This window comes from Pezoporus wallicus, unplaced genomic scaffold, assembly GCF_028554395.1.
Source record: "Pezoporus wallicus isolate ANWC-B61680 ecotype Strahan unplaced genomic scaffold, APGP_CSIRO_Pwel_v1 contig_14159, whole genome shotgun sequence".
Classification (NCBI taxonomy): domain Eukaryota; kingdom Metazoa; phylum Chordata; class Aves; order Psittaciformes; family Psittacidae; genus Pezoporus; species Pezoporus wallicus.
Window position 1 is genome coordinate 900,024 of NW_026642380.1, and position 26,952 is coordinate 926,975.

At 53.8% G+C, this 26,952-nt stretch overlaps 1 protein-coding gene across 2 annotated transcripts; it reads right to left on the minus strand.

The window, feature by feature from the left end:
- Positions 1 to 4,692: 4,692 nt before the first annotated feature.
- LOC130610049 (Krueppel-like factor 5) lies at positions 4,693 to 26,437 on the minus strand. Of its 2 annotated transcripts, XM_057429603.1 has the most exons (5): positions 26,060 to 26,436; positions 15,085 to 15,132; positions 10,888 to 11,776; positions 8,841 to 8,900; positions 4,693 to 5,159 (listed from the first exon to the last, which is right to left on the minus strand). In XM_057429603.1, the coding sequence occupies exons 1-5, from the start codon at positions 26,222 to 26,224 to the stop codon at positions 4,981 to 4,983; spliced, it is 1,341 nt and encodes a 446-aa protein (XP_057285586.1). In that variant the 5' UTR covers positions 26,225 to 26,436; the 3' UTR covers positions 4,693 to 4,980. The 2 variants fall into 2 exon arrangements, with proteins under 2 accessions (XP_057285586.1, XP_057285587.1); XM_057429604.1 differs by lacking the exon at positions 15,085 to 15,132 and having other exon boundaries at positions 26,060 to 26,437.
- Positions 26,438 to 26,952: the final 515 nt, after the last annotated feature.

Sequence of the window (26,952 nt, forward strand, 5' to 3'; positions counted from 1 at the left end):
ACAGTGGAGCCAAAGGGCTGGGGGCAGGATGGGGTTCGAGCATGTGATGGCTCCTTCCATGGGAATGTGTTTAGGAAAGATGAACAGCATCCATGAGACCATGCATCCAATATGAGCTTCCACAAGTACCTGCAGAGCAGGAGATGGCTTCAAAGGAGGTGCGTGGTACCCAGCAGTCAGTCATGATGGCTCCATGGGGATGTCCACAAGCCTTTCCTCAGTCCCCAGCCATCAGCCCATGTCTCCCTCCCAGCCCCAAACCTCCCTCCCTGCACCACAAGTGGCTCTGACATCCCCATGCATGAGGATGGGGCACTCAGCACCAAACACACTGTGGAGAGCTGCAGTTGGATCCTTCCCTCTGGATCTGTATGGGATCTGCAGCAAAACTCCCCAACTGCAGGGACGTGGCAGCAAGAGAAGTTTCGTGGCTCCATGTCCTGCTCTCCCTGGCCCCATAATCTTAATGATATCTGGGTCCCCAGGTTAGTTTGCAAGTGATGGTGAAATGTGGGAACAACCAAGGGAGGTGAAAGGCTTGGAAAGTAAATCACTGCGATGCTTGGGGACCAGCAACAGGGTCTAGAAGCCACAGGAGAAGGATGTAAAAGAAGTCATCCAGCATCATAACGTTTGAGCTGAGGGAACTTAATGAGCAAAGAAAGAGGATTTTCTTCATTAAAAATGTAGATAAAAGCAAGACCTGTGGAAGACAATAGAGAGTTGTTGGGCTTGCCGTGATCCTGCAAGCATAGCAAAGGAGCCACTGGAGAAAGCAGATGGGATCCTGCCAGGAAAGGCTTAAAAAGAGACATTTAGTTCAGCCTGTGTGTATAGAGATGCGTGTGTGTAGTTGTAGCTGTAGGTGTTTGTGCAGGTGCGTGCATGCAACAGGCATGAGCTCACCAGCCCTGGCTGAACCCCTCCTGGCTGTTTGCATATGTACCGGTGTGTGTACATATACACACACTAAAGTACACAGAGGGGGAGTTTGGGCACCACGTCCCCAGCCCAACACTTCCTCCCGTGTCCCCTGCTCCTCATAGTAAAGGTGGAGGGGATTAAACCCCAAATCCTGCCCCTCCTCTCTCTTTGCTCAGCATTGCAACACCAGCTTGAGAAAGGGCTCAACATTCTTCCAAAGCATCAGCTTAGGCCACGTAACAACACTCAGAACGTTGCCCGGTGCTCCAGGCTTACACCCTGCACGCACCCTTCCCCGCTCCAATTCCCACTCTCCTAATCCACCCTAATAAAAAAGCTTCTTACCCGTTTCTTAAGCCTGTAAAATCAACACAGGCACAGGCAGCAGCGGGTAAAGGCAAGAAGAGCGTTTCAGGAGGGAACAGAAGAAAGACCACGTCTCCACGTGATAACGTTTTATTACAAAATAGGAGCTAGATTAATAGCTGTGGGGGAGTTCCAGGGGTGGGGAACGTAACAAAAGCATCACCGGAAAAATAAATCTTCCACCCAAGTTTTCCACGTCCCAATTAGGTTTGTTTGTCACATCGTGTTCATCTCGATCACTTCAACCCGCACGAACCCACGAAGCGATACGTGCTCTTCTCCTATTTACAGTGATTTATGTCCCTGCTATGATACAAAGGCAGCCTGGTGTTTGCTCTGCACCAAGCACAGGCTGGCAAACCCCTTCCAATGTCCCTGTTGCCCCAGTGTCCCAGGGGATGGAGGGATTCAGCTGGGGTGGTGGCTGCCCTGTCCAAGGCCAGGTTGGACACAGGGGCTTGGAGCAAGCTGCTCTAGTGGAAGGTGTCCCTGCCTGTGGCACGGATTGGACCTGGATGAGCTTTAAGGTCCCTTCCAACCCAAACCAGGCTGGGATTCTAAGGGTCACACACCCCAGCTACATTGCTCAGTTCTGAGCCATCTCCCCCATAGCAAAGAGGGACTTGCTCGTCAGCATTGTACCCCATCTCCTGGGGAATAGCCACCAAGAGCTGCAATGAAATGCAAGGCTGAAGTCTCCCACAAACAGAGAAATAAAACCCAAGCCTTGCTCTGGCTTTCCTGTTTGGTTTTTAAGGCGTTGCCTTTGCACTCACAGAACATTTGCATGTTGGTGCTTTGCATCCAGAGCAGTGGTGCTGCCTGGGTAGCAGGCGGTGGGTTTGTGTTGAGACACTTCTTCCTCTGTCCTCATCAAATCAAAGAAAACCAAATATATATATATATATATATACACATATATACACACACAGAGTCTGTGTGAGGAAGAGCAGATGCATTTTGCTGCACTGAAAAAAACCAAGATCATCAGGAAAATTCCCCTAAGAATTAAGGCTGCCAGTTGGTTGCTTTGGCTTTTTACTGGTGTTCAACAAATGGGTTTTGAGCTCCATCAGCACAGCAAAGGAGGCAGAGATGGAAATGGGGGGGAAGCAGAGGTTTCCTTCTCATAAATAAGAAGAGGGCAATGAGACCGACCCCTTGGGGAGGGCCATGGGTAAGGGTTAGCCCCATGCCCAAGCTGACAGCACACGTGGTGACTGGGTTGACCCTGTGCTCTGTAGTTTGGCTCACACGTTTAGGAGGTTCAGCCACAGCAGATACACCCCATAATTCATCTTCCTGCATGGAGGTTGCTGTTAGGCCATGGGGGCTGCTGGGGGGGATGCAGGGATGGGGCTGCTGCAGGCTTACCATGCCAGGGCTCAGCCATGGAGGAGGTGACCTGGTGCCAATGGAGCAAGGGAGAGCTCGGCAGGTCCCAGCATGGCCCCATTGGATCCCCACCAGCCCCACTGAGCTTCCTGGAGACACCAGCAGGGACTGGCTGAGGCATCTCCACACCACCCTGGAATGCCTTTGGCATGAGCTCAACCTGCCCATGGCAGCAGACACACACGTCCCTACACCTGCACCACCACTGTTTGCCCATAATCAGAGACCTCCCTGAGGCTCTCCAGACCCATCTCTAGGCAGAAGCAAGAGGTAAAACTGCCCCTGCACACAGGCTTCAGGCCACGCACCACTCCTACCCTCCTGTTTTGGGGGAGGGAGATGGCACTGCACACCCTATTCACTTACATGGCTCAACCCAACCTCCAAGGTGAGGTGGGAGAATGAAGGAGTCCAGGTAATGGTGATGCCATTGGCAAGGTGTATCCTGAAAAGGAGACAGATCCTACAGCCATGGCAGATGGCAAACAGGCCCATTTGCTCCAGCACCCACCAATCCTCACCGAGCTGTGACAACAAGCAATGAAAGAGTTAGGAAAAGGACATTGAGGACATAGATGTAGTGAGCAAGAACTGATTTATGAGCCAGACTCTCCAATCCTCATTTGATCACGGTGTCGAGAGGGTGCTGTCATTGATCCCTCCAGCCAGGTAAAGGCTCTAGTGCTGAGGTTTTGAAAGCCCTTCCCGTGTGCCTCAAGGCAATTCAGTGTCCTCACTTCACCCCTCCATTCTCACCCTCCCTGGTGGCACGGAGAAGAGAGGAGGATTCTTGCCAAGGAACCACTCGCTGCAGCCCTGCACCAGCCCTGGGCACATCCTCCATCCCAAAGCCTACACCACGCCATGCGCCCCCAGCACCAGACCAGGTGTGCTCAGTTTCATTCTTCCAAGGAGCCCAGGGGCTGGTTTTGGCCAAGGTGCAATTTGGCAATAGCAGAGAGGTGAGCTCCAGATTCCACGACCTGAAGGTGCCACAGTTCATGTCCCACCGCAGGCACCCATCGGTCTGCGCGTTAACTTCAACTTGCTGGAGGAAGGATAAGAGAGGAGGGTGGTGAGGGGGAAATCAATATTCTGTTGAACACACTGGGCCCATTATTTGTTCCTGATTTATTTATGGCCTGCATGGCTGCTGTTTAAACTGGCCTGGTCTGGTTCTTAAGTCTCAGCTTAACCCCTGCTAGACTGTGAAGGATGGCTGATGTGCCCCATGCATCACGGCACCCCACAGAAGAGGGATGGTGCCTTACAGAGCCTGAGGCGTGGTGAACCTGTGAGGTAGGTAACGTCACTGCAATCTCAACAGCAGGATTTATTGGAATTTGTTTCAAAACCCCTTTTTTTCCTCTTCTTTTCTGGCTGAACGGGATGAAATGGCAACAGCAGAACGAGTGTGGTTGGTGGTGACTTGTGTGCGTGGTCAAGGCATGAGCAGCTGCCCAGTGCTTTTAGAGAAAGGCACAGTGTATTCATGGAAACCAGAACTTTATAAGTGGCTTTTTGCAGTCCTCTGGGTGGCTTCAAGACTCATGCTGGTCCTTCCAGAGACACCCAAAGTCAAAACTCATCTTGGAAGCAGAAATGCTAAGGACGCAACCAAAGAACCTGGCCAAGCAGGGCAGATACTTGCAGCCCTGAGTGAGCAGGACACCTCAGATGGGCTCAGCAAGACACAGATGATGGCTTCTGTCATCTAGTTTCATGCTGTCCCTTGCTTGAAGGCACTTCAGGTGAGTACATCATAGCCCCTTTCTTCTATGCCACCACCAGTGACTGGGGTGGTCAACCCAACCAGCCTCGGGCATGTGCTCCTGTGCTTGCACGTTGGTGTTGCCACATCCACGCAAGTCCAAGGGGCTTGCACCAAGCAGTCTGAAGTGAGACCTGTCACAGGTTACAAATCATCACAACTCTCCTCAGCTCACCAAAGGCACAGCCCTGAAGGGGGTAAAAGACATCCCAAAGGGCTCAAGATGTGAGTGACAAATAAATAGCAGGTTTGCCGGAAGAAAGCCCTTCAGAATCCAAGGTCCATCACCCCAGTGCCACCAGGAGCCTCGTCACGAGATCAAGTCTTTAATTATAGCTCTTTAAAAAGACGATTTCCTTTAAAACCAGAAGCAGATGGGGACAGGGCTATAGAGGGGGCATCCCCCCCCCGGCCCCTCCGGTTGATCACAGCATGGGTTTGTTCCTACGTACAAGAAGAGGAGAAGTCCCCTTGGGAAAGAATAGAGTTTCAGCTGCTCTTGGAGAGGTGAACGGAGACAGGTCCTAGTTCTGGTGCCGCTTCATGTGCAGAGCCAGATGGTCGGAGCGGGAGAAGCAGCGGCCACAGGCGAGGCACTTGAAGGGCTTGGCACCCGTGTGCTTCCGATAGTGCCGGGTCAGCTCGTCGGAGCGGGCGAAGCGCCAGTCGCAGCCTTCCCAAGTGCATTTATAGGGCTTCTCACCTGCGGGGAACAGCCACAGGTCACGGGCGCTCCAAGAGCCTCCCAGACATCCACCCCGCAGGACAGGGCTGGTGGCCACGCTGGTGACAGGGTCCCCTTTTGTTGTGCTCAGTCCTCAGCCACCAAGGAACCATAACCTGTTCGGTTACCTGCAGGCCCATGTGCCCTTATAACCAGGTCTTGCCCATGGATGTGGTCCTGGGCAACCTGATCTAGCTGAAGATGTCCCTGCTCATTGTAGGATAGGACTAGATGACCCTTGAAGGTCTTTTCTAACCCAGACTATTCTATGATTCTATATGCCTACACACACACACTTTCTAGGCTGGGTTTCTAGTGCTGCTCAAGTTCCTGTTGGATTTTGGAGCATTTCTGGCTAAAAACATTTCTGAGTTTTTTTTTTTAACTAAAAAGCCAAAAATTCCTATGGAAGGTGCTGCTGTGCATACAGGTATGGGGAGCATCAGAAGAAAGAAGTGGGTTAGAATCATAGAATCCCAGACAGCTTTGGGTTGGAAGGGACCTTAAAGCTCCTCCAACCCCTGCCACGGGCAGGGACACCTTCCACTAGAGCAGCTTGCTCCAAGCCTCTGTGTCCAGCCTGGCCTTGAACACTGCCAGGGATGGGGCAGCCACAGCTTCTCTGGGCACCCTGTGCCAGTGCCTCAGCATCCTCACAGGGAAGAGCTTCTTCCTTACACCACACAAATCTTCCTCAAAGCATCTTTGCAACCACCGTGTAACCCTCCCTGCATCAAAGTTCAGCCCCGGAGCAGCTCCTCATACACAAAACGCTGTGTTTTCTCCAGAGCATTTGGATGATGTAATGCCTCTGCCCTCTCCCTCCTCCCACTCATACACACCTATTCCTGCACTGCAATGCATTAAACTTCTCAGCCAGCTGGGAACTGGGCTGGAAAAGCCCGTGCCTGCTTCCCACTGCTTGCGTGCCCAGGCTGTGGAGCTGAGCCCTCTCCTCGCAGGGGTGTGGTGCTCTCAAATATTAGCCCTCGCTCTTAACAGCCTGAACAAGCAGGCAGGGGCCAGGGAATGTGCTGACTTCCCCGACCTCAAATATTTACCGTCTCAGCAGCCCATTGCTGCGCGCACATTGCGGCGGGAGCGCACGTACACGCAGCAGCACACGTGCACAGGCATGTGCATCCTGCTCCAACATGTTTCTTGCTCCTCCTGCAGCCTGTGTGCCAGGCAGATGGAGCGTGCAGCCAGGAAACAGCATTCAGCCACAGAGAGGTCTACAGCGGCTGCTATGCATGGGATAGACCATGAAGGCACAGACACTTCTTCATCGTGAGGGTGCCCACAGAAGCTGTGGCTGCCCCATCCCTGGCAGTGTTCAAGGCCAGATTGGACACAGGGGCTTGGAGCAACCTGCTCAAGGGGAAGGTGTTCCCGTATCCTAGGTGGCACGGCGTGGAAATGGGTGAGCTTTAAGGTCCCTTCCAACCCAAACCATTCTATGATTCTATGAACCTGAAGGAGATGGGGCACCAGGGCATCTGCTCCTCAAAAGCTCCGCACCACACAGAGCAGAAAGATGTCGTTTTTATGGCCCAGGTAAACAGAGCTTAAATCCCATTTATGAGCAGCACACTGGGTGTTTTACAGCACATCGGGGATCTCAGGCTTGCACTGGCATGCTAAGACAAAGGCAGGATTTGCACCGTGCAGCCACAGACATTGTCCCAGCCGGGTCACCTGGCTGGGTCAGCCCTACCAAGGCCCTTTAGGTTCAAACAATAACAGGTTGATCTCCAGGATAGAAACAAAATGCTTTCCATTGTCCCACGGGCTGGCTCCATCTGCCAGGACAGCACGGCAGGGCAAGCTCAAACAAAGGACCCAAACTGGCATTCCCAGCCCCTGGGAGGCGGGTGAGCAGCCACCGGGTTATATATTTAATCTCACAATGGCACCCAGGAAATGAATGGTGTCTCCAGGAGATGAATACAGCCCAGCCCATGGCAACGGGCAAACCACAAGAAAAGATCTTGGAGATCATGTACTTCTCAGCCCTCCTGCCATCAGGCAAGGAATGGCGAGAAAGGGTGCTAGTAACCCTTCAAGTGATGGAGCTGAAGTGGCATCGAGCATACTTAGCTGGCAGGAGCTCAGCTCTGTTGCTGTGCTTAGAGGAGCTGAGACCTCAAAACAACCCCAAACTGGATGCAGACACCCTGAACCTGTCTGTGTTTGGCTCTGGTTTGGATTCCTTTCTTCTTGCCCGCCCCACAACACTACCAGGTTTCTTGACTACTCAGGTCACATCCTCCTTGGCCTCTATGTCCTTCCCTCTTAAAGCAAGCGAAGCAGAAGGAGGCAAACACACTTGGATTCCAGCCCAATTAATGGGAAACCTGGAAAACCGACTGCATTTTATTGGGATCCAATTGCCTGGATACACCATTATGTTGTGACTTGTAAGGCCGGTGCCTATCTCGAACAGGTCACGTCTCTGGGCACAAAGCTAAGACCCGTGCTCCAAACGGAAGGGGAAAAGAGATATTTCATTTCAAAGCAAGAGCCCTGAGCACAGATTGCTGCTGTGACAAACGCTTATCACCACGCTGCTCTCGGGGCTGGGACAATGTCCTTCCTGTTCCTTCCTTCCACCCTTTCCGTGTTGGTCTCCAGCCTGCTCCCAGCGCAGCCCCTGCCAACACAATGCTGTACCTCCTGCACACAGCAGAATTCCTGGCTGGCTTGCTCCGAGGAGTTATAAGAGGGAAGCGGAGCAGAGCCAAGAGCAAGAGCCGATTCCCAGCCTCAGGATGGGGTTTGTTCGTTGTTCATAAAACAGCCAAGTGAACTCTGGGCCAGCTTAATTGCTCTCAGTAAAGATCAGCCCTTCTATAAAAGAGATTTATGAGGGCACTGATGGTTCCTGGATACCCGGGGATCTGATAAAGTTTCAGGTATAATAAATGCCTTAATGAGAAGACCTGTGCTTGAGTGCACAAGAGCCACCGAGCTAGGTTTACCCCAGGGAAGATGGTTGTGGTAGGAGCTCCTTTGTGCAGGTGGCACGGCTTACACCAGCCAGGGCAGCCTAAGACACCTTCACCCTCAGGAATGAAGCACAGCTCTTCTATACGTGTCTTTGGAGCCCTGTGTGTATTTGTATATGTATATGTGTATGTGTATGTGTATATGTGTGTGTATTTGGTAGCTCCAGTGATAACACCACCACCAGCTGCTAAAGGGATGAGCGCTGGGGAAAAGTGGTCTGTGTGGCTGGTACACAAGGAGATACGGGGGGTTCCTTCCTCTCCTTGGGGACCACAGGGGCACCTGACACAAAAGAAACATCCCTTGTCTCCTCAGAGGTTATCTGTATGCACCACATGCCTTCACACAATCTTTTCAGCATCAGACCTGGCTGGGATTTGGGAGATCTCAAAGGAAGGGCTCAGGGGCATCTCCTCCTCCCAACCCTTTGGCTCAAGAGCCTCCAAGAGCTCTAAATCCTAGACCATTCCTCAAAGGCAACAAGTGCCACAGCAGAGTACAGCCACTGTAAATCCCTGCAACCACTGGACTCTTGCTAATGCTAACATCAGTAGACCTTACACCAGTAACCACGCTGGATCAAGGTAACCAACATTATCAGCAACACCTTATCCCTGTAAGAAGTGTTGGCTGCGGATGCCGTGCTCTTACCTGTGTGAGTCCTCTGATGGGCCTTCAGGTGCGAGCTCTTGGTATAAACCTTGGAGCAGCCTGTAAAAACACAAAGGAACCAACTTCAGCTGTGAGAAATGGCCAAAACAAACCCAGAACATTGATATTAGGGACAGAGCAGGCCTGGAAAGCGCAGCATGCGAATAACCTGTTTGTTACAGCACTAACTGAAGAGCATTTGCTCTCCAAGACAGATGGACCCTTACAGTACTCCATTTTTGCCCACAGTCCTGACACCCATGGGCATTGTGCTGGGAATTAGAGGGCAAAGAGTCAGGTACCAACTTCCAAATCCCCCCATCCTCAACCAGGTCTTAGAGACAGGATAAAACATGCATCCAGGGAAGCTGTGGCTGCCCCATCCCTGGCAGTGTTCAAGGTTAGATGGAGCTTGGAGCAACCTGCCCTAGTGGAAGGTACCCAGAGCATGGCAGGGCTGAGCTCCACTTCCCCATCAGCACACAGAAGGAAAAGCACCAGGGCCACCTCCTGCAGACTGGGGCTGGGGCTTTCCAAACAGGTCTCCCCAGTTCCTCCAGTTCCTGGTGTGAATTCAGCATGCCTCCCATCACCTCCTCATGTCAGTGAGACCTGCTGCCCTGCCATCAGCCCTGATGGTTCACCTCTGCCTGAACCTCAGGGTGAAGGATTAGACGTCCTCCCCTGCCTCTGCACGTACACACCAGTGTTTATTCAGTGCAGGCTGTTAGCACCAAACAGTGCCAACACTGGTTTTGCACCACTGATGTGTTCCTGCTTTCCTGTGCAGGCCAAAGTCCTGCTGAAAACAGGCAGGTTTTGCCTTGGTAATGTGTCCTGCAGGATGGGACTCCTGCTCTGGCCACAGGGGTCTGCCTCAGCTCCATTTACACCCTTAATCTGTCTCCCACCAGCAGAAGGTAAAATATTCAGCACAAGCTGTTGACTGCAAGAACATGGGTGAAGCTTCTGGCTCAGGAAGTCCCTCATCTGCAGGTTGCCAAAGGGTGGGAAGGTGAAAACACAGAAAGATCTCTCTAAGCATCTCCTATTATACAGTTCCTGGGGTCACTGATGGAGACAGGATCTGGGCTGGTCAGGCCCCGAGGCTGACCTACTGCAGCCACACTTGTGCCACGGACAGCACACAAACCCTGCCGGACGCAGGGAGGGAATGACTCTCCTCAGCTCGCACATCCCAGTGGAAAGCTGCTCATCCCCATCAGCTCCATGGCCAGGGCTGGCCCAGGGAGTGGGAGTGTGTGTCCCTGCACAAGGACTGGTGATCCTCAAGCCCTCACGCTGCTGTCACTGGGGCTTCTTGCTAAGGACACGATTCCTTCTCTCCCATGCAGCACTGAATGAGTGTGGAACTGTGAATCCCACAAGCTCTGTGTGCACAGTGCAGGAACCCCTGCCCAAGCATCACAGGTCTTTAGGTGGACACGCTCATGCAATAAGGTGCTGCACAGGGAACAGCTTCAGCTCATCACCCTGAAATGCCTTTCCACACCACCCTGATGCAGCACATGAAGTCACCAAAGGACATGACACACAGATTCAGCTCATTGCCTCTTTGGAAGAAGAGATTTAGAGATACAGAGACCATAAAGGCTGCTCGTGAAAATTAACTGGTTTGGTTTGCAACCCATTAAGGGACAGTGGGAAAGGAAGGTCAGTGAGAAAGCCAGCATGGTTTCACCTGCAGAGAGCATGTGGCTGCTCAGGGTTAGGCAAAACCAAAGTGGAACAGGCAGCTAAGGCAGTGGAATTCCTGGAGCAGCCCTGTGCTTTGCAGGAGCTCTCTGTCTCTCCAGGTCAGGAGAAAGGGAAGGGGGAAAAACAGGCATCAGCTAGTGCAGGCAGGATGGACTCTTCTCCTCCTTGGTGTCATAGGAATCCCACTTCCCTGGAGCTCTCCATAGAGCTCTCTTCCTCATCCAGACAAGGTGATCTCAGATTAAACTCCTGCAGAGCCCCAAGGCAGCCCCAGCCTCAGTGTGTCAATACATCCACCCCAAAGCCAATACATCCACCATCAACATACCTGGGTAATCACAGTGATGGATTCTCCTTTTCTCCAGCTCAGGGTTGTTGCGTCTGTTGTATTTGGGGGGCTGCATGGCAATGTGCCCCTGGGAGAGGGTCCCAAGGCCATTAGGGACTGGGGGGACCTGGGATGACTGGACCAATTTTAGTCCAAACGTGGCTTCATAGGATGGAGGGGGAGAGATGGTGTTGATGAGCTCAGGCTGGTTTTCTGGGCTGCCAGGCTGTGAGTTGGGGGGTGACGGGGGCAGGTTCACCCCTGGAGCAGGGTAGAACTGCCCTGAGATGTTGAAGTTCCCCTGTCCCTGGGAGACGTGTGGGTACTGCTTCACCGGCTGGACAGGTCTGTGGACCACACTGGACATGGCGCTACCTGTGGACATGGTGACACCGCTGAGGCTGTTGATGGCTGTGGTGGTGTTGGAGGAGGATGTCAGGGAGGTAATGTCAGCGCTTCCATTGCCAAGAGGCATCTGGTAAAGCTGGGGCTGCTGTGGGTTGGTGGGCAAGGGGACCTCGGAGGGCAGCTCCTGCTTGATGAAGATGTTGTTCACCGCCACCGACTGGGGCATGCTGAAGACACTGGTGAAGTCGGGCAGGGTCTGCATGGAGGCAGAGGAGCAGGGCTGGGCAAAGCTGGTGCCGGGCTCGGTTTTGATCTGTGGGAAGGCAGCCATGGGTTTGGGGGGCCGGTACAGTCCCGTGCGCAGGTGCGTTGTGTCGGGCAGGATGACGTTGATGTTCACGCTGTACGGGGTGGAAGATGGCTTCTCTGTGGAGAAGAACTCGTCCACCACCGAGGCGCTCTCCCGGCGGTACTTCTTGTCTGGCAGCATTGAGATGGGGGGCACCTCGTTTGAAAGGTACTTGTCCATTTCGGACCGTGCCTATGGCAAAGGAACAGAGAGAAGGGATTTGGGACCTTGGCACGCTGGTGGTGGGAGTCCAATGTTCAACAGGTACTTAAGGTAGCAGGAAATGGAAACAGCAGCAAGGAGCCAGAGGCTGCAGTGGTTTCGCTTGTCTCTGACTCAGCCAGACTCCCCAGGAGTGAATCACTGTCCTCTGTCCCACTTCCCTGCTACCCACCAGCACTGATAACAAAGGCAACGCTAGGCAGAGGATGCAGTTATGAGCCTGACAGAGGAGACACAAGCTTTAGGTACAAAGCTTTGGTCACATAAACAAGAGAATTTAGCACTAGAAGTGGGATGGAATCAGAAACTGCTCCAGCCAGCCTCATGCTTTGGGCGTGTTGGATCTGGAACCCACCTTAGAGGTGCTGACTCTGGTCTCCTTTAAACTCCACAGGCTGAGACACATTGCATTTCATTCTAGGACAGTATCTTTAGTTAACTGAGAATATTATAGGTCAATATCTTTAATTAATTGGGGATAATTTGGGCAATAGCACCTAGAAATCTAAGTGATGTTGCCACTAATTCAGTGGACTGTGAGCCTGAAATGGAAACCACCAGACATTCTATTCCTGTCTTGTCTTGGTAAAGTGACTCAGCCCTCACCTAACCTTTGGTTTAGTTCTAGTCTTGTAGAGCTGTTTGTACAAGCCCAGGCCCTCCAAGCTAACAGGACCTGTAGCTCAATCACCGCCTGCCAGGTTGCTTCCCCTCCTGGTTCATGTCTGATGCGGCATCCCACTGGATCCAGGCCCGATAACTCAGCAACCTGATGGAGCAATCCGCTAGGAAATTCATCCCTTGGCATTTGATGACTCAAGTTCAGCTCTTTGTGGTTAAAGATACCAGCGTTAATGCTCTTCTATAAAGCTACAGCCTTTAATTATGTGGTTATCCATGTGTCAAGCTCATTGCAAAGCCCTTGTACACTCATTCATATGTAGAGGAGCTGGCAGAACCACTGGGTTTCCCTGGCAGAGCTACGGTGCTGATCTCACCCCACACCCTGCATGCTTTGAGCCGAGGGTTTTACAGCCTTGAACTATGTCACTGGAGTGCAACGGGCCGAAGTCATCCCTGCTGCAACTCCATTGCTCTTAACAAAGCTGGACGGGACCCAAGAGAGCTCCAGTGAAACCTATCACCCGTGCTTCCAGCTAATTCAAAGAGCCTTTGCACCTCTGCAGGTCATACTGGCAACACATGGGTGAGCTGGCTCCCACCCAGACACACAGACGTGCCACAGATACACCCTCTCCATCACAGGTGGAAGCTCAGAGATGCTGGACCTGGAAGTCTCAGTGTTGCACTGAACTGAGCCCTGGGACTGTGCTTTCTGCCCTGTGCTGGCTGCACTGGTGTGTGTACACACCGCGTGTAAACCCTGCCAGTCCTCATCGAAGCTGAACAGTCCCTGCCCTCATTAAAGGAAGCGATGTGCTGGCTCTACAGGCTCACTTGGTGTCACATCCCCACCTCTGCTCGAGGCAGTGCAGCACCCTACCACCATGCTCCAGTGAGGAAACCCTGGCTCAGCACACTCCAAAGTCAAGGCATCAAGGGGAGGCAGGGAGGAGAATCAGAGGAACTCAACCCAGTCCTGGCAGAGTGGTCCAAACCCCTGAGGATGCTCAGGGGCTGGAGCACCTCCTGTATGAAGACAGGCCGAGGGCATTGGGGCTGTTCAGCCTGGAGAAGAGAAGGCTGCGTGGAGACCTCAGAGCAGCCTTCCAGTATCTGAAGGGGCCTACAAGGATACTGGGGAGGAACTCTTCATTAGGGACTGTAGGGACAGGACAAGGGGTGATGGGTTTAAACTGGCACAGGTGGTAAATGGCAGTGGTCAAGGCCAGGTTGGACACAGGGGCTTGGAGCAAGCTGCTCTAGTGGAAGGTGTCCCTGCCTGTGGCAGGGGTTGGAACTGGATGAGCTTTAAGGTCCCTTCCAACACAGACCAGGCTGGGATCCTGTGATCTCCCCTCTGCTCCCCCTGCAGTGTCCAGCTGGGTTTCTGCCCAAGGAGAACACCACCAAAGCTCCATGCTCCTGCCCTGTGCACCCACATTGGCATAGGAGTGTTAGCCTGGGGTGTCAGCTTGCTCTAGGCAGCACCAGAGGCTCCGGATACCGTTCATACCTGAGCAATGAAGTGATCCACTCGGCAGCAGTGGGGGCAGGGGAAGGCGTTGATGCCTTTTGCTTCCACACTTCCCTTATCTCTGGCATTTAACTTTCTCACCTGCAGTTCCCAAGGGAAGGTCTCCACCTACACAGCTCCAGTGGGTCCGTACAGCAGGTGACTGGGCAGGTATGTTAATGTAGAAAGACACAGAGGGCCTAATTTCAGACCCAAACCCTGCATTGTCAGCCAGAGTCCCCCTGTTCAGTGTCTCCTGACCTCCTTTCTCTCACAATCAACCCCTATCTGCAAAGGCTTCTTCCTGTCATGCCATTAAAGCCACTTGATCCTGAGCAGCCCCTGGGGAAAGGGGGTGCTGAGGGGCAGCTGGTCAGTAGGGCAGAAGCAATGGGTTTCCACCGGACAGGATGGGTAGTCAGAGAGATACCTTGCCTGTAGCTGCATGCCAGAACCCCTGGATCCCACACCGTGGTTATGCCACAGGTCCCACACGGCCTCAAGGGCCCCAGTGTCCTTCCAAGAGGGAGAAAGAGTCACTTTGCTTGTTTGTGTTCCAAAGATGCCTTAGAAGCCCTGGTGCACACCGGCACTGCTCGTGCTGGGTGCTGACACCTAGAACCAAGCCATGTTGCTAAGCACCTCCCAGCCAACGCTCTATCCAAAACCAACCCCTCAGCCCACAGCCTGCACATGGCGATGACTAAGTGCTGACTTGATCCAGCTCAAGTGTCCTCAGTGCAAGTGTCTCTGTCTGGCTTTCACTCACAGCTCCATTTACTCAGTGGGGATCCAGTTAACGGAGACACACAAGGAGACAGTCACAGTGGTGGCTTGCACACACCACTGAACCATCAAATGGTTCGGGTTGGAAGGGACCTTAAAGCTCATCCAGTCCCAACCCCCTGCCTCAGGCAGGGACACCTTCCACTAGAGCAGGTTGCTCCAAGCCCCATCCAACCTGGCCTTGAAGATGGCACACCAGGAGCAGGAGGAAGGCACCCGGATGGAAGGAGGGAGCAGAGGTGCCCTGGATGCAGGTGGTTGTGGGGACATCCCAGCTTGGTCTCCTGGGGGCTGCAGGTACCTGTCACCAGCAGGGCAGAGGGATGCAGAGGGAGGAAGGAGGAAAGGGCTTCACCTCGAGAATGAGTGGCGGCATCCGCTGTTCCATCCGCAGGGGGTGCAGCTGTGGGGCAGACAGGGCTGAGTTAGTGGGGTGGCTTCCCCTGGGGTCCCAGCCACCCTCCATAGGCCTCCCCCAGCCACCCCTGGCCATTGAGGCCTCACCACCCCCAGCAACCAGGAGCAGGGATGTTCCTCCTCTGGTTTCCTTGTGCCCATAGGCGGGAGCAGAGCCGGCTGTGTCAGACCAGCAGGCACTAGAAACGAGCCCAGGCTTCCTTCTCTCCCATAGAACACCAGGAAAACCAACCCAGTGGGCTCTGTTTTCCCATTTTTGGGGTGCTTGTATGCTGGAAGTTGCATTTAAATGGAGCATGTTCATTGTGAGGCCAACCACAGAGCTACAAGGTCTTGAGAAGATGGATACCAAACAGGATGGGGATGCTGTGAGCTGCAGGTCTCCATGTGGTCCTCAAGCCCAGAAGCACGAGGAGATGCTTAAACATGAAATCTGCAGGTTAGAGCTGGAAGGACTGTGAAAGCTGTGTCCCATCACCCCCATCAGCTGGAAGAAACAGCTTCAGAAGCACCTGCAAGCTTCAGCCAAGCTCCTGTGCAAGCAATGCTGGAGCCAGACAGTGGGTCCAGATGCTGGATCTCTCACTTTGGGGCCAACCACACCAGGAAACCAGCAAAACCTCCTCTCTGCAGCCATCTGCATGCATGAAAAGCAGCACAAATACAAAGGAAGCAATTGAGGGTAGAGTGGGCCCCAGCAGGAGGAAGTCCCATAGACACTGGGTCTCTGTAGGCTCCTCAGCCAGCTCTAGGCAGGTCCGAGCAGCTCTGGAGAGGGTAGCTGAGGACACTGCTGTGGGCTCACATGAGACAGCAATGACCAGGCAGGATCAGCCCATCCCTTCCTCCCTGTCTGCAGCCACAGGCTGGGAATTAACCATTTTCTTGCCTTTCTGAGAAGGGCTGAACTTATCACATAGACAGTGAGCTCAGTCCATCTCAATACTGCGAGATACCCACCATGGCCTTCTAGTTGGAGAGCCATTAGGCTTTTAGTTGCCTCCCCTATAGTCACTATCAATGCCACCATTGCAATCACCAAGGATAACATACTTGTTCTGGAGGTGGGCATGTCCCAGACTCCACCAACTGCATCAACAAGGGCTCCAGCAGCCATCATAGGAACCATGGGTCAGCAGCTCAGGCAAAAGTGAGGAAAGGAGGAATACAGGCAGAGCAATGAGCACAGCCTCTGTGAATTTAGAGGTGTCCAAAGTGGAATCTTTGGTTTGGCCAGGAAGGGAAAGCCAATAAGAACAGCCTTTTGTAAAATAAAGGCACTCAACTCCTGTGATATTCCCCCTCAAGTCATAGTGTCCATGCCTGACGATGGAGGAGGGTCCTTTCAACTCACCAGAGAAAGGAAAGCCAAAAGGAAAGCAAGCAGGAAAGGGAAGGGGTTAGAACAAGCACTTTGTCCACTCCAGACAAGGCCATCACACACCAGTTTGTGCCACCGGACCAGCAGGACTGTGTCACACTCAGCACTGGCACATCCAATCCTGGGACCAATACTCCCTGGAGGGCAAGACGAGCCCAGCAGCCTCTGGAAGAGCTGTTGCTGTGGAGCAGCCACATTGTGAAATCAGTGAAACCCAGCCTTGCAAGCCAGTGGCTCAATGAAGGAAGCCAACAGTGAAACCCCAGCTTCTCCAGAGTGGATTCTCCTGTGGCTCGTAGGCACAAACAGGAATCCTCCTCCTCTACCATCTGCCAATTCTCCTGAATGCCACAGGATCGGAGACCTCTATCCCCTGCTCAGACGAAGGCAGCACAAGGTGTTATCAGGACACTGATCAACACACACAGAGTCCAAGACAAACATCTCTTGGGAGGATACAGAAGAAAAGCAGCGCTCAAGCCAACCGTGCTGCTTTGGCAGCAGTCACCCACGAGCATCGTTAGAAGAGCATTAGGCTCTGAGGCTGTCAAGGCAGGCGGTGGGACGTGCCTCTCCCATGATGGAAGGGTTTCTAATCTGAAGTTGATGGATAACAAACGGCCATAGAAACATCAGACGTTGTCACCACGCGGGCAGCAGCAGAGAACAAGGAGGGAAATCGATGTTTGCGCAACAGGCAATGAGCAAGTGGAGCTGGCAAGGGATCGACCCGGCGGGGGGGGGAGGGGGAGGAAAGGGCTCCAGGAGGACTCGGCAGCTTCCAGCCCTGTGCTGGCCCCTGCCTGGCCACAGCCCCTCGTCCTGCTCTGCAGCACTGGGAGGCATCGAACCCAGATGGGGCTCACTCTTGTAACAGCCAGCACCAGCCACAGAGCTGCCGAGAGCTTTGGGAGAGGGGTACAAGATCATAGAATCATCATGGAGTGGTTTGGGTTGAAGGGTCCTTAAAGCTCATCCAGTTCCAACCCCCTGCCATGGGCAGGGACACCTTCCACTAGAGCAGCTTGCTCCAAGCCCCTGTGTCCAACCTGGCCTTGAACACTGCCAGGGATGGGGCAGCCACAGCTTCTCTGGGCACCCTGTGCCAGCGCCTCAGCACCCTCACAGGGGAGGGCTTCTGCCTAAGAGCTCATCTCAGGCTCCCCTCTGGCAGGTTAAAGCCATTCCCCTTGTCCTGTCCCTACAGGCCCTTGTCCAAAGCCCCTCTCCAGGTTTCCTGCAGCCCCTTTAGGCACTGGAAGAAAAACACCAGCTCACCCATGAGGGTCAGCACAACCTGTGATGTTCAAGGGGTTCAAGGGAAGGGGGACATCAGGGCACCCACTCCATGTTCAAGGGATACCCCTCCATGGGGTGAGGACCCTTCCCGAGCACAGGCACACGTGGGACAACGGTTGTGCCTGTTGCCCGGGTCCTGAAATTACACAGCACAACCTCTTTCTCATACATGCACCTGCATGAAACTCCATGAAATCAGCAAACAATGGGGAGGACAATCATCAATCAAAAACCCCTGGCATGTACCTGGCAGTACCCCTTTAAAGGCACACATTATAAATAGACCGTATTTAGAGCCAGATTTGGTTCAATATCAGCATTTATTGTCTCCTGGTTAAATATTGACCTGAGTAAATATTTGTTTCTGTGATCATTTAGGTTTGATACTGACCTCGATCGACGTTATTTTCTGTTTGTTCCTCAAGTCTTCTGGAACTCTCTGCAAAACGGGATTAGCAAAGAAACCCCCAGGACTCTTCCTTTCCAGTACACACAGAGCCAAAGGTTTGGCTGCTGTGGATAACAAAGCACCGCTGCAGGCAGCACAACCAGGCTGTGCAATGGAGGGGGGTGCTGGGCTGCAGAAGGCAACTGATGGACTCTTCTGCTTGCTCCATCTCAAAGGAAGGAGCAGCTCCAAGAAGGGCTCCCCTCAAAGCATTCATCTGTGTCAGCATTACAAGCAGTGGGGCAAGAGGCATCTTCATTGGCTTTGGCCACCTGGAAAGCAGGGAAGTCTCTATGCAAGGTCTCTCTGGAGCCCATAGGGACTGACAGAGGTGATCCATGCCGTCTTTCCATCTTGAAGCTGTCACACTTTCTAACCTATAAGAGCAGCTCCAGGAGCAGGACGGCGATGCAGCCCTTCTCCAGGTTTGTGCCAGGAGCTCATAGACGGCTCTGGAGGGTTATGCTGGTACTCTGTGCCCTTGTGTTTGAGCTACCCAAGGTAACTGTCACCTCTCAGGAGCCGGGAGTTTCCTTGAGGCCAAGAGTCACCACCAAGGCAGTGGGGAGGTGCTGGCCTCTGGCTGAGCCTCAAGCTCAATCCCAGCAGACTTGCTGACTCTGTTTGCTATTCCTTCCCTCCAGCCACTGATAAAGACTCACTCAGAGGCAATCTACCCCTGTTATTTATCACTGAAATCATGCCACTGCAGTCAGCGATCCCAAAGGCCAAAGAAACACACTCCTCCCACTCCAAGGTCAAGTGCCTGGAAGAGGAGCAGCCTGGAGCAACCAGACTCCAGTGGGCTTTAAGACAGCAAGCAGAAACCTTCTCAAAAGGTACCACTAACCTGCAGCTCCATTTCTCCTTGGTTGCTCCTCTGCTGACTGTGGGAAGATGGAGGCTCTCAGATGTCCCCATTCCGCAGGATGACGCGGACAAATTCATCCACCTGTTTCAAGCTATTGCATGGCCATAGGATACTGGGTTTGTCCTTGAGCCTTCCAGCTCCCCTCTGGTCACTCATCTGTGCTGCATGTCCTGAACCAAGTAGGTTAATATAGAACTCTATGAACATAGAGTCAAGTAGGCTGAAAAGACCTTTAAGATCATCAAGTCCAACCATTACCACCACTAAATCACGTCACTAAGAGCCTTATCTACAGGCTGTTAGGAGGAGGCTGTTAGAGCTCAGAGCCCCCAGGGGGGTTTGGGTGGGATTCATTCCACCTCACTTGAACCATCTTAAAGCTCACACTCATCAGGGATGATGAGAAGAAAAGCAGCACATTCCCAGGGCAGGGACTGACAAAGGCAGAGTGAGTCATCTGCTGCTTGCTGGGGCTTGTGAAGTCCTCCTGGCACTCAGCACGCGATAAAAGAGCCCCAGAGCCTGTTCTTCCCTGTACAACACCCGGCAGACCCGAAACCCCGGGCATGGGGAAAGCAAGGTCAAGTTTCACGTGCGGACAGCACATCCCAACCTCCTTGTGGCCCTCAGGTGCCCTGCCAAACCAGTCCGTGAAACAAAGCAAACCCCAAGGCGGGTGAAAACACCGTGCCTGAAGTAGGTCTTCAGGCCAGCTTCTTGCTTCCAAGCTTGCACAGCACCCAGCACAATGCAAGGCCAGGAGTTAGGGACCAAGGGGGACATCGGAGCAAGTCCTTTGTTAGCCTCAAAGGGCTTCCTCAAGATCTACTCTCTCCAGCTTCAACCCTCTCTTTCCACACATTCCCTGTATAGAAGTGAATTGCCAATTGCTGTTAATTAAGAGAGTGATTAAGGCAGGTAAGAGGCCACTGACAGTTCCCACGGAGAAAGCACCAAGCCCTGGAGAAGCCCCAGGTTTGCCAGGCCCAGGGAAGCACGAGGGCTTCGTGTCCCAGAGGTGATGTCAAACAGCCAAGCTGATGGGTTTGAGCTCTCCCAAAACACAGAACCACAATAGCACCAAATACCAGGAGCTGCTCGGAATGAAACACTATGTTCTACAACAGCAGAACGATGAGTAGGCAAAACAGAGATTTTCCCCTTTTCCCATTTGATTGACCAAACCTGGGTCATTCCCACACCTCAGAGAACAGCATCAGACCTATTCATAGCAAGATGGGTTTTCATTGACTATATTCAGCCACCCCGGGGCTCAGCTCCCCAGACGTGAGGATCAGCAACGTGATAACATGCAGGGAACAGCATTAAAGTGAGGGGCTGGAGTAGCTGGTGAGGAGGTACCCACGTATCTGCCCTCTCAGGATGGGTTTGGATTCACAAGTTGCTTCAGATAGGATAGTGATAACAGATGGATAAGAAATACTCTTTCCTCCTGTAAGTCCCTGTGTTTTCAGACCAGCTATACCGGGACCAATTTCTTGCCACTCTTTTCTCCTGCTTGTACTGGAAATACTACAAAGAGCAAGGTCATGAAACGCGTTTTCATACTCGCAAATCCAGTCCTCGGTGGAAACGGGAAGGTCCCCATCCCATTAAAAAGAAATTAAGAAATCCTAATTTTCAAAGGATTCTCTGAGCATTTCTGAACATCATGAAAGATTCTTTGTCTGAGTTTCAATCCCAGCTTGAAAGGGGCTGAACCTCTTTGATGTGGTAAACAGCCCGTGGGGCTTTTTTGGAGGGTTTTCATGCTAGCTCAAGTTCTGAGAACATCTGAATTGTAAACAGCAGCGCTCCAATCCCCAAACACCGACTGCACCCTGTGACTCATGGAACTCACCAATGGAGCACGAGCAAAGCAAATATTCTAATCAAGGGGCTCAGCTCACAAGACGGTTGTAAGCGTGATTATTTGCAGTGGATGGGTTAGATAAAAGAACTCAGTGGACCAGGGAAGGGGAACAAAACAGTGCAGGGAGCTGACCAAACAGGTTTGAGAGGGGAAAATTCACCGTTGATGATGCACCGGCCAGAAATGCATTACCCCAGACCTTGGCGAGCGATCGCAGGTGACTGTTTGCTTCCCACACACCGGTCAGGAAGGGTGACAAAGGGAAATCCGTTGGGTGTATTAAGGAGTCGGAGTCCCCTGCTTGTTTCCTCCCTCAAATACCTGCCCTTTGAGTGCTCAGGGCGAAAAACCAAGCAACCAAACCACTCCACAACGTGCTTTTCTGCCTGGTTTGCAGCTCTCCGTGTCGGCGAGTGGAGAACAGGCTTGAGCACGGGCTGCGCAGGGGGATGAGGAGCAACACACCTGAAATCCCTTCCTTTCTCTCTCTCCTGCCTTGTGGAGCCAAGCTTCCCCCTGCGGAACAATCAGCCTTTGTCCCACCCGGACAAAGCCATTGTGCTCCATTGAGCTCAAAGTTCGGCTGTTTCATCCCACACCTCGTCTGCTTCCAGCAGCGCTCGTGTGTGCACGGACACACACCAGGAAGTCTGGGCTGGGGGATTAAGTCACATAAAACAACAAACACTAAGGCTGAGATCCCCTGAAGTTCCTGGTCTTTGGCTCACCGGTTGCACCGGTTTTGTCCAAGCTCCCTGGTGGACACAGCAGGATCTAGTGTGCATCGCCCTGACACAGGGCTGCAGAGAGCATCCTGCCTGGGGACTGCCCCCGAGGGTCTTCCTGCAAGAGCAGAGGGATAGATTCATCCTCTCTGGGGACTCCAGCTTCATTCCCATGGCCCTGCAGGCACCTGCCAGACACAAAGCCCATCAGACTTGCAAATCCACAGGGAAGTGTTATCCTCAGCTGATCCCAAGGCAAAACAGCCTGGAAGGATCCCTCCTCCCCAGTAACCCTCAGCCAATGGCCACATCAGCTGCCATCCCACCACCCTGGCTTGTGCCAAGAGGGATCAAGTGAGCCCATTCCTCCTTCTACCCAACATTTCCACATCACCACTCTGCCTCTGCACAGACTCTGCCTCTGGCATGCTTTGGAAGGGATTCTTGCACAGCATTTTGCACACTTGTGTGGAACACATGGATGCTTTGAACCCTTCTGCAAAGCCAGGAGGATCCCAGATGGAAAACATCCCTGTTATCCAAGAGGGGTAAAAAACCACAGCTTCACACTCCCACAACAGCACGTTACATGGACACGTGGCAGTGTGAAGCCCCATCGGGCTTCCCACTGCATCACCGTGAGCTCAAAGCCCATCCTGATCCATGGGCATGGCCTTGGAAACAGGCACTGCCCCACTGAGCTCCTGTTGGTGGTGTCCCCATACATGGCAGCAGAAAAGCTGGATTCATTCCTTGCATGCAGCTCCTGGGAATGAGTGACTTCTACATCTCTAGTAATGAACACAGCGGAGCAGGAGTCCTTCCTGGCCCAGATGCAAAGAACAGCTGTACGAGCAAGACCCACCACCCTGGTTCCAACCAGGTGCTGGACCACACAGGAGCAGGAAAACCCATCCCTGGTCCAAGAGAGAGCCACCAGCACAGCCACAGTCATGACACAGATGTGGCCACAGGGGCTCAGACCCACAGGATGCAGCACACAGCACACAGGGCCCTGCAGGGACAGAGCAGGATTGGCACAGCCCAGAGAGCTGGAGCACGCCTAAAAATGCTTGTCCCATCTTCTCCTGTGACACCAGAAGCACAGTCCCTGGTGGCATGAGGTCAGAGGAACACAGGGCACCTACATGCATCCACTCATTGAAAGGGTCTGGATAATGCACTCATGGTGTGAGCACCAGGAAAAGGGCACAGCACCATCCCAAGAGCATCGAATCCCATCCAGCACCTCTCAGATGCTGTTTTCTTCCTCTGGGAGCCCCCACCCCAGCCCTGGGGCAGGCAAAGGGAGCCACTGCCAAGCTTAGGGGTGAGAAACTGCCTGTGGGGTGGGAGCTGAGTTCAGGGCACTCAAGAGGTGATGTTTGCTGCCACTTCCCACCTTGCAGCAGCTTAACCCACCCAAGGGAAGCAGGGACAGCCAGGGCTGGGGCTACCCGCAGCTACACGCACCAAGAGCTTCCGTGGGTGATCCAGGTTATCCCTTCCACCTCCAGCACCTCGTGCTCCTCAACACCGCAGGGAAGCCCCTTAGGAGCCAGCTCCCATCCTGCACACCTCTGCGCAGGGGATGTGCCATCTCCTTCCCAACCGCGCTGTCAATGATCCTTCTAGGAACAGCTCCAGGGTCATGGAAACCTTGTCTGTTCTCACCATCACCAGAGCTCTGCCCAGGGACAGCTCTCACAGGGATTGGGATCACACCACTGGGGACCACGCTTAAACCCATGCAAGGTATGAAGCCTCAAGTGCCCCCAGGAGGCTCAGAGGACCCAGCAGTGGGGTACATTATCTACCATGAGCTCAAGCCCAGCTCCGAGGACACAGTGCCTGACACATCCACACTGGATGATCCAGACCCCCAGGACACTGGGACGGTGGGAGCAGCAGATGAGTCCTGGTGCCCCCCCCAAGCCCCGGCACCCATCAGGGTTGACCTGACAGCCACATACAGCGAGCATCTCCTCCTCCTTGAAACGTACCCTTTGCTTTGGCTTCACTCATTGTTATATTTTACCTTCCCTCCAGCAACAGCCTCCTGAGGTTTAAAGGGGAAACTTCCGTCCGTGACCGACTTGACCCTAATGAGAAAGGAAAAGGCTTTTCTCTCCCTTCTCTCCTCTTTTCCCTTTCTGTTTGTTTTGGATTTTCTCTTTACTTTGGGGCAGGAAAAGCATAGAAAAGGGAAGAGCTGACCTTAAACTTCACACAGGGTCTACTTCCACCTGCCTCAGACCCAATAAAATCCTCAGCATCAAATAGCTCCCACCTCCCCCCCTTGTTTGAGGGGGGACTTTGCAACCAGCAGGATAAAGAGTCTGCTCCTTTCTTTGCCGGAGCTCAGGAGCCGGAGCAGCGGGAATGCCCTGTGGCAACAGCCAGCGCAGGGCCCTGACAGGTCACAGCCTTTCCATAGCTCTTGTCAGGCTGCTCTGATAAACACCTCCTGGAGCAAAGGGCTTCCCGGACATGTGGCTTTTCCACCCTCCGGCTATGGCAGCATCTCCTTTACAGCCACCACAGCCTCTGACACTTGTTAGAAGGGGCCAACACGCGAAAGAGATGTGGGTCCAGCCCCACATCTGGTTCACGTCAGCTCTGGTTGTGCCACCCAGGACGCTTCACCCTGGGTGGGTTTGGGGAGGTCGCAGTGTGGTGGCTGGGGCTCTGTATGGAGCAGGAATGAGCTCCAGCCCTGCAGCTTCCCAGCATCCATCCCATGGGCCCCGTTGTCCATAAAGGGATATGCGATGGATTGACAGCAAAGGATCAGCCACCCCCAAGCTCAGCTATCTCCACCCCAAGTGGGGTGGCATTGCCCCAAGGAACAAACTGGGGTGAAAAACCCCCTTCTCTTCAAAGTGCAGCAAGGATGGTGTCATGGGATGAAGGGTTTCCAGCCAGGGGTGGGTTCTGCATCCCCATGTCCCCCATAAAGAGGAGGGGAGATGGCGCAGGGCTGCCTGTCCTCCCCCCACGGCCATGGCCGAGGTGTGGGGGAAGCACCAGCCCCATTGCCTAATCCCACTGCTAATCCCAGCCAGCATTAGGGATACAAAAGCAAACCTTGCCCTCCCCTTGACTAAACAGGGACAGCCCAAGAGATAACCTCCCCCTTGCTGAGGGCACCACAGACCCTCCGGCTCCAGGTAACCCACCGGAGCCCAGTGCGGAGAGACAGGAGCCCTGAGGCTGCGGGGAGAGGCACCAAGCCAGGACCACCGCAGGGGAAGGAGCAGTGGGGTACCTGCCTCTCTGCCCCCCATATTGACCCCACATCCACTGTGGATGCTGGATCACTAGGGTATCATATGGAAACACAGCAATGGAGACAATGCCTTCATCTCAACCAAAAGAGCCCCACAACTACCCCTCGGGGCATCAGTGCTGCCGGGACGGGAAGCAAGCAACAGATACTGCTCCGTGCCCAACCGTATTCACCCACCATGGGGATGCCCTCGAGGGGTTCCCAGAGGAATAACAGCCAGGATGAGGGGGTCCCCGTGGGGCTGGAGACGCCCTCCTGGAGGATCAAGATGGCGCTGGGGACGTGGGGCGCGGGTTAATCATTACCCACCGTGCCCCAGCTCGCCCAATTCCCAGGAGCAGGGTGTGGGCAGGCCTGGATCACCCCTTTCCCACCAGGAAGAGCAGTTGAGGGCTCTTCATGGTGGGATGAGGGGTCCATCACCTAAAACACCAGCGAGGAGACTCATCCCCTTGGCTGGGATGGGCAGCAGGGCTTGGACGTGCTCCTGCCATGGGCCAGAACAGGGATGGGTGTGCAAGAGGGGTGTAACAACACTCCAAAGCCGCTTATCCAGGTCTTTATCTCCGGCGCATACAGGGGGGAAGCCATTGGGAATTTCAAGGAGCATTCCTTCCCCTTCACAGCGGTGGAAAAACAAGATATAACACAATAAAATAGAACCAAGCTCCTGTTTTCCCTGCTCTCACACACAGTGATCCCATAGCTCAGGTCCTTCCCAGCGAGCCGGCAGTGGGGCCGAGCCCCTCAGTACCCCCTCACCTGAGGAAAAGGGACTGAATCCCGGCTACGGGAGGGAGCAAAACCCAGGGCGTTTGGAAGGAAGCAGGCGGAAAAAACCCATAAGAATGAAACCCAACACGCCCAAGAGGGAATCCGGCCCATGGGGAAGTGCGAAGGTACAAAGCAATGGAGGTGTCGTAGCAAAGAGTGGGACAACAAAGCAGAACTGGGTCCAAATCCACGCTCGCCTCTTGGAGAGGCACAAGGAGTGTAACTGAGCAGGAGGTGCCGGCCTCCGCCTTACCTGCGCCAGCTCGGGCGGGTTTTCCAGGGGCCGGGAAGGGGGTTTGATGTCCTCAAAGACGGGAGTGTCTTCCCCAGGTTCCCCGGACATGGTGACGGGCTTCAGCGCGGTGAAGACGGAGGCGTCCTCGGGGAGCGGGGTGCGCAGCACCAGCCCGCTGCTCATTCCTCCCGCCCCGCTGCCCCCGGGAAAACCGGTCCGGTCCGGGGGTTGTAGTAAAGAAAGGGGGGAAAGATGAAAGGAAGGGGAGGGGAAAGGGGACGAGGCAGCGGGAGCGAGGGGCCGATCCCGGAGGAGCCGGGTCGCGGGAAGGCTTTACCTGCCGCAGGAGGAGGAACGCCAACCTGGAAGCAGTGGGGAAGCCGGAGGAGCCAATCAGGATCCCGCCGACGGCACCTCTGCAGCCACCGGGGATAAAAGGAGCCGGGAGGAGCGAGGGGAGGCCGGAGCTTCGCCCTCAGCCCCCGTGTGCCACGGTGCACGGGCAGCGCCGGCACGAGCAGCGGGCCGAGGGACGCGGCGCTGCCAGAGCCGCCGGTGCCACCGTGAACCTGGACCCCAGCGGGGCTGGGATGGAGCCAAAGCAACCCAGCTCAGTGAAACCAGCACCCACCCGCACCAAGCCCCTGCGTGGAAACAAGGGGCTGGGTTAGGTCTTAAAATCAGTGGATTGGGGTTTTTTAATGAGAAAATGCCATTTTCCAATGAATGGTTGAATTCTGCACGAAAAGTGGGGTTTAGGGACAAGGAGGCTCCTGTTTGCTCACACCTCTGATCCCCAGGGGAGAAAAGGGGAAGGTCATTAAATAGATTAATTAAAATAAACCAAAATGAAAGAAATTAAAAGTAAAGGGGGAAAAGGGATGAATCTTGTTGGGGAACAACCAAAACCC

What these genes read in the sequence shown, in the direction of transcription:
- LOC130610049 (XM_057429603.1), bottom strand. Translation starts at nt 26,224, where the DNA reads ATGAGCAGCGGGCTGGTGCTGCGCACCCCGCTCCCCGAGGACGCCTCC. An exon ending in ACCCGCCCGAGCTGGCGCAG is followed by an intron (nt 15,133 to 26,059) that starts GTAAGGCGGAGG and finishes TCTGCCCCACAG; the next exon opens with CTGCACCCCCTGCGGATGGA. An exon ending in CCATCAGAGGACTCACACAG is followed by an intron (nt 5,160 to 8,840) that starts GTAAGAGCACGG and finishes TGTTCCCCGCAG; the next exon opens with GTGAGAAGCCCTATAAATGC.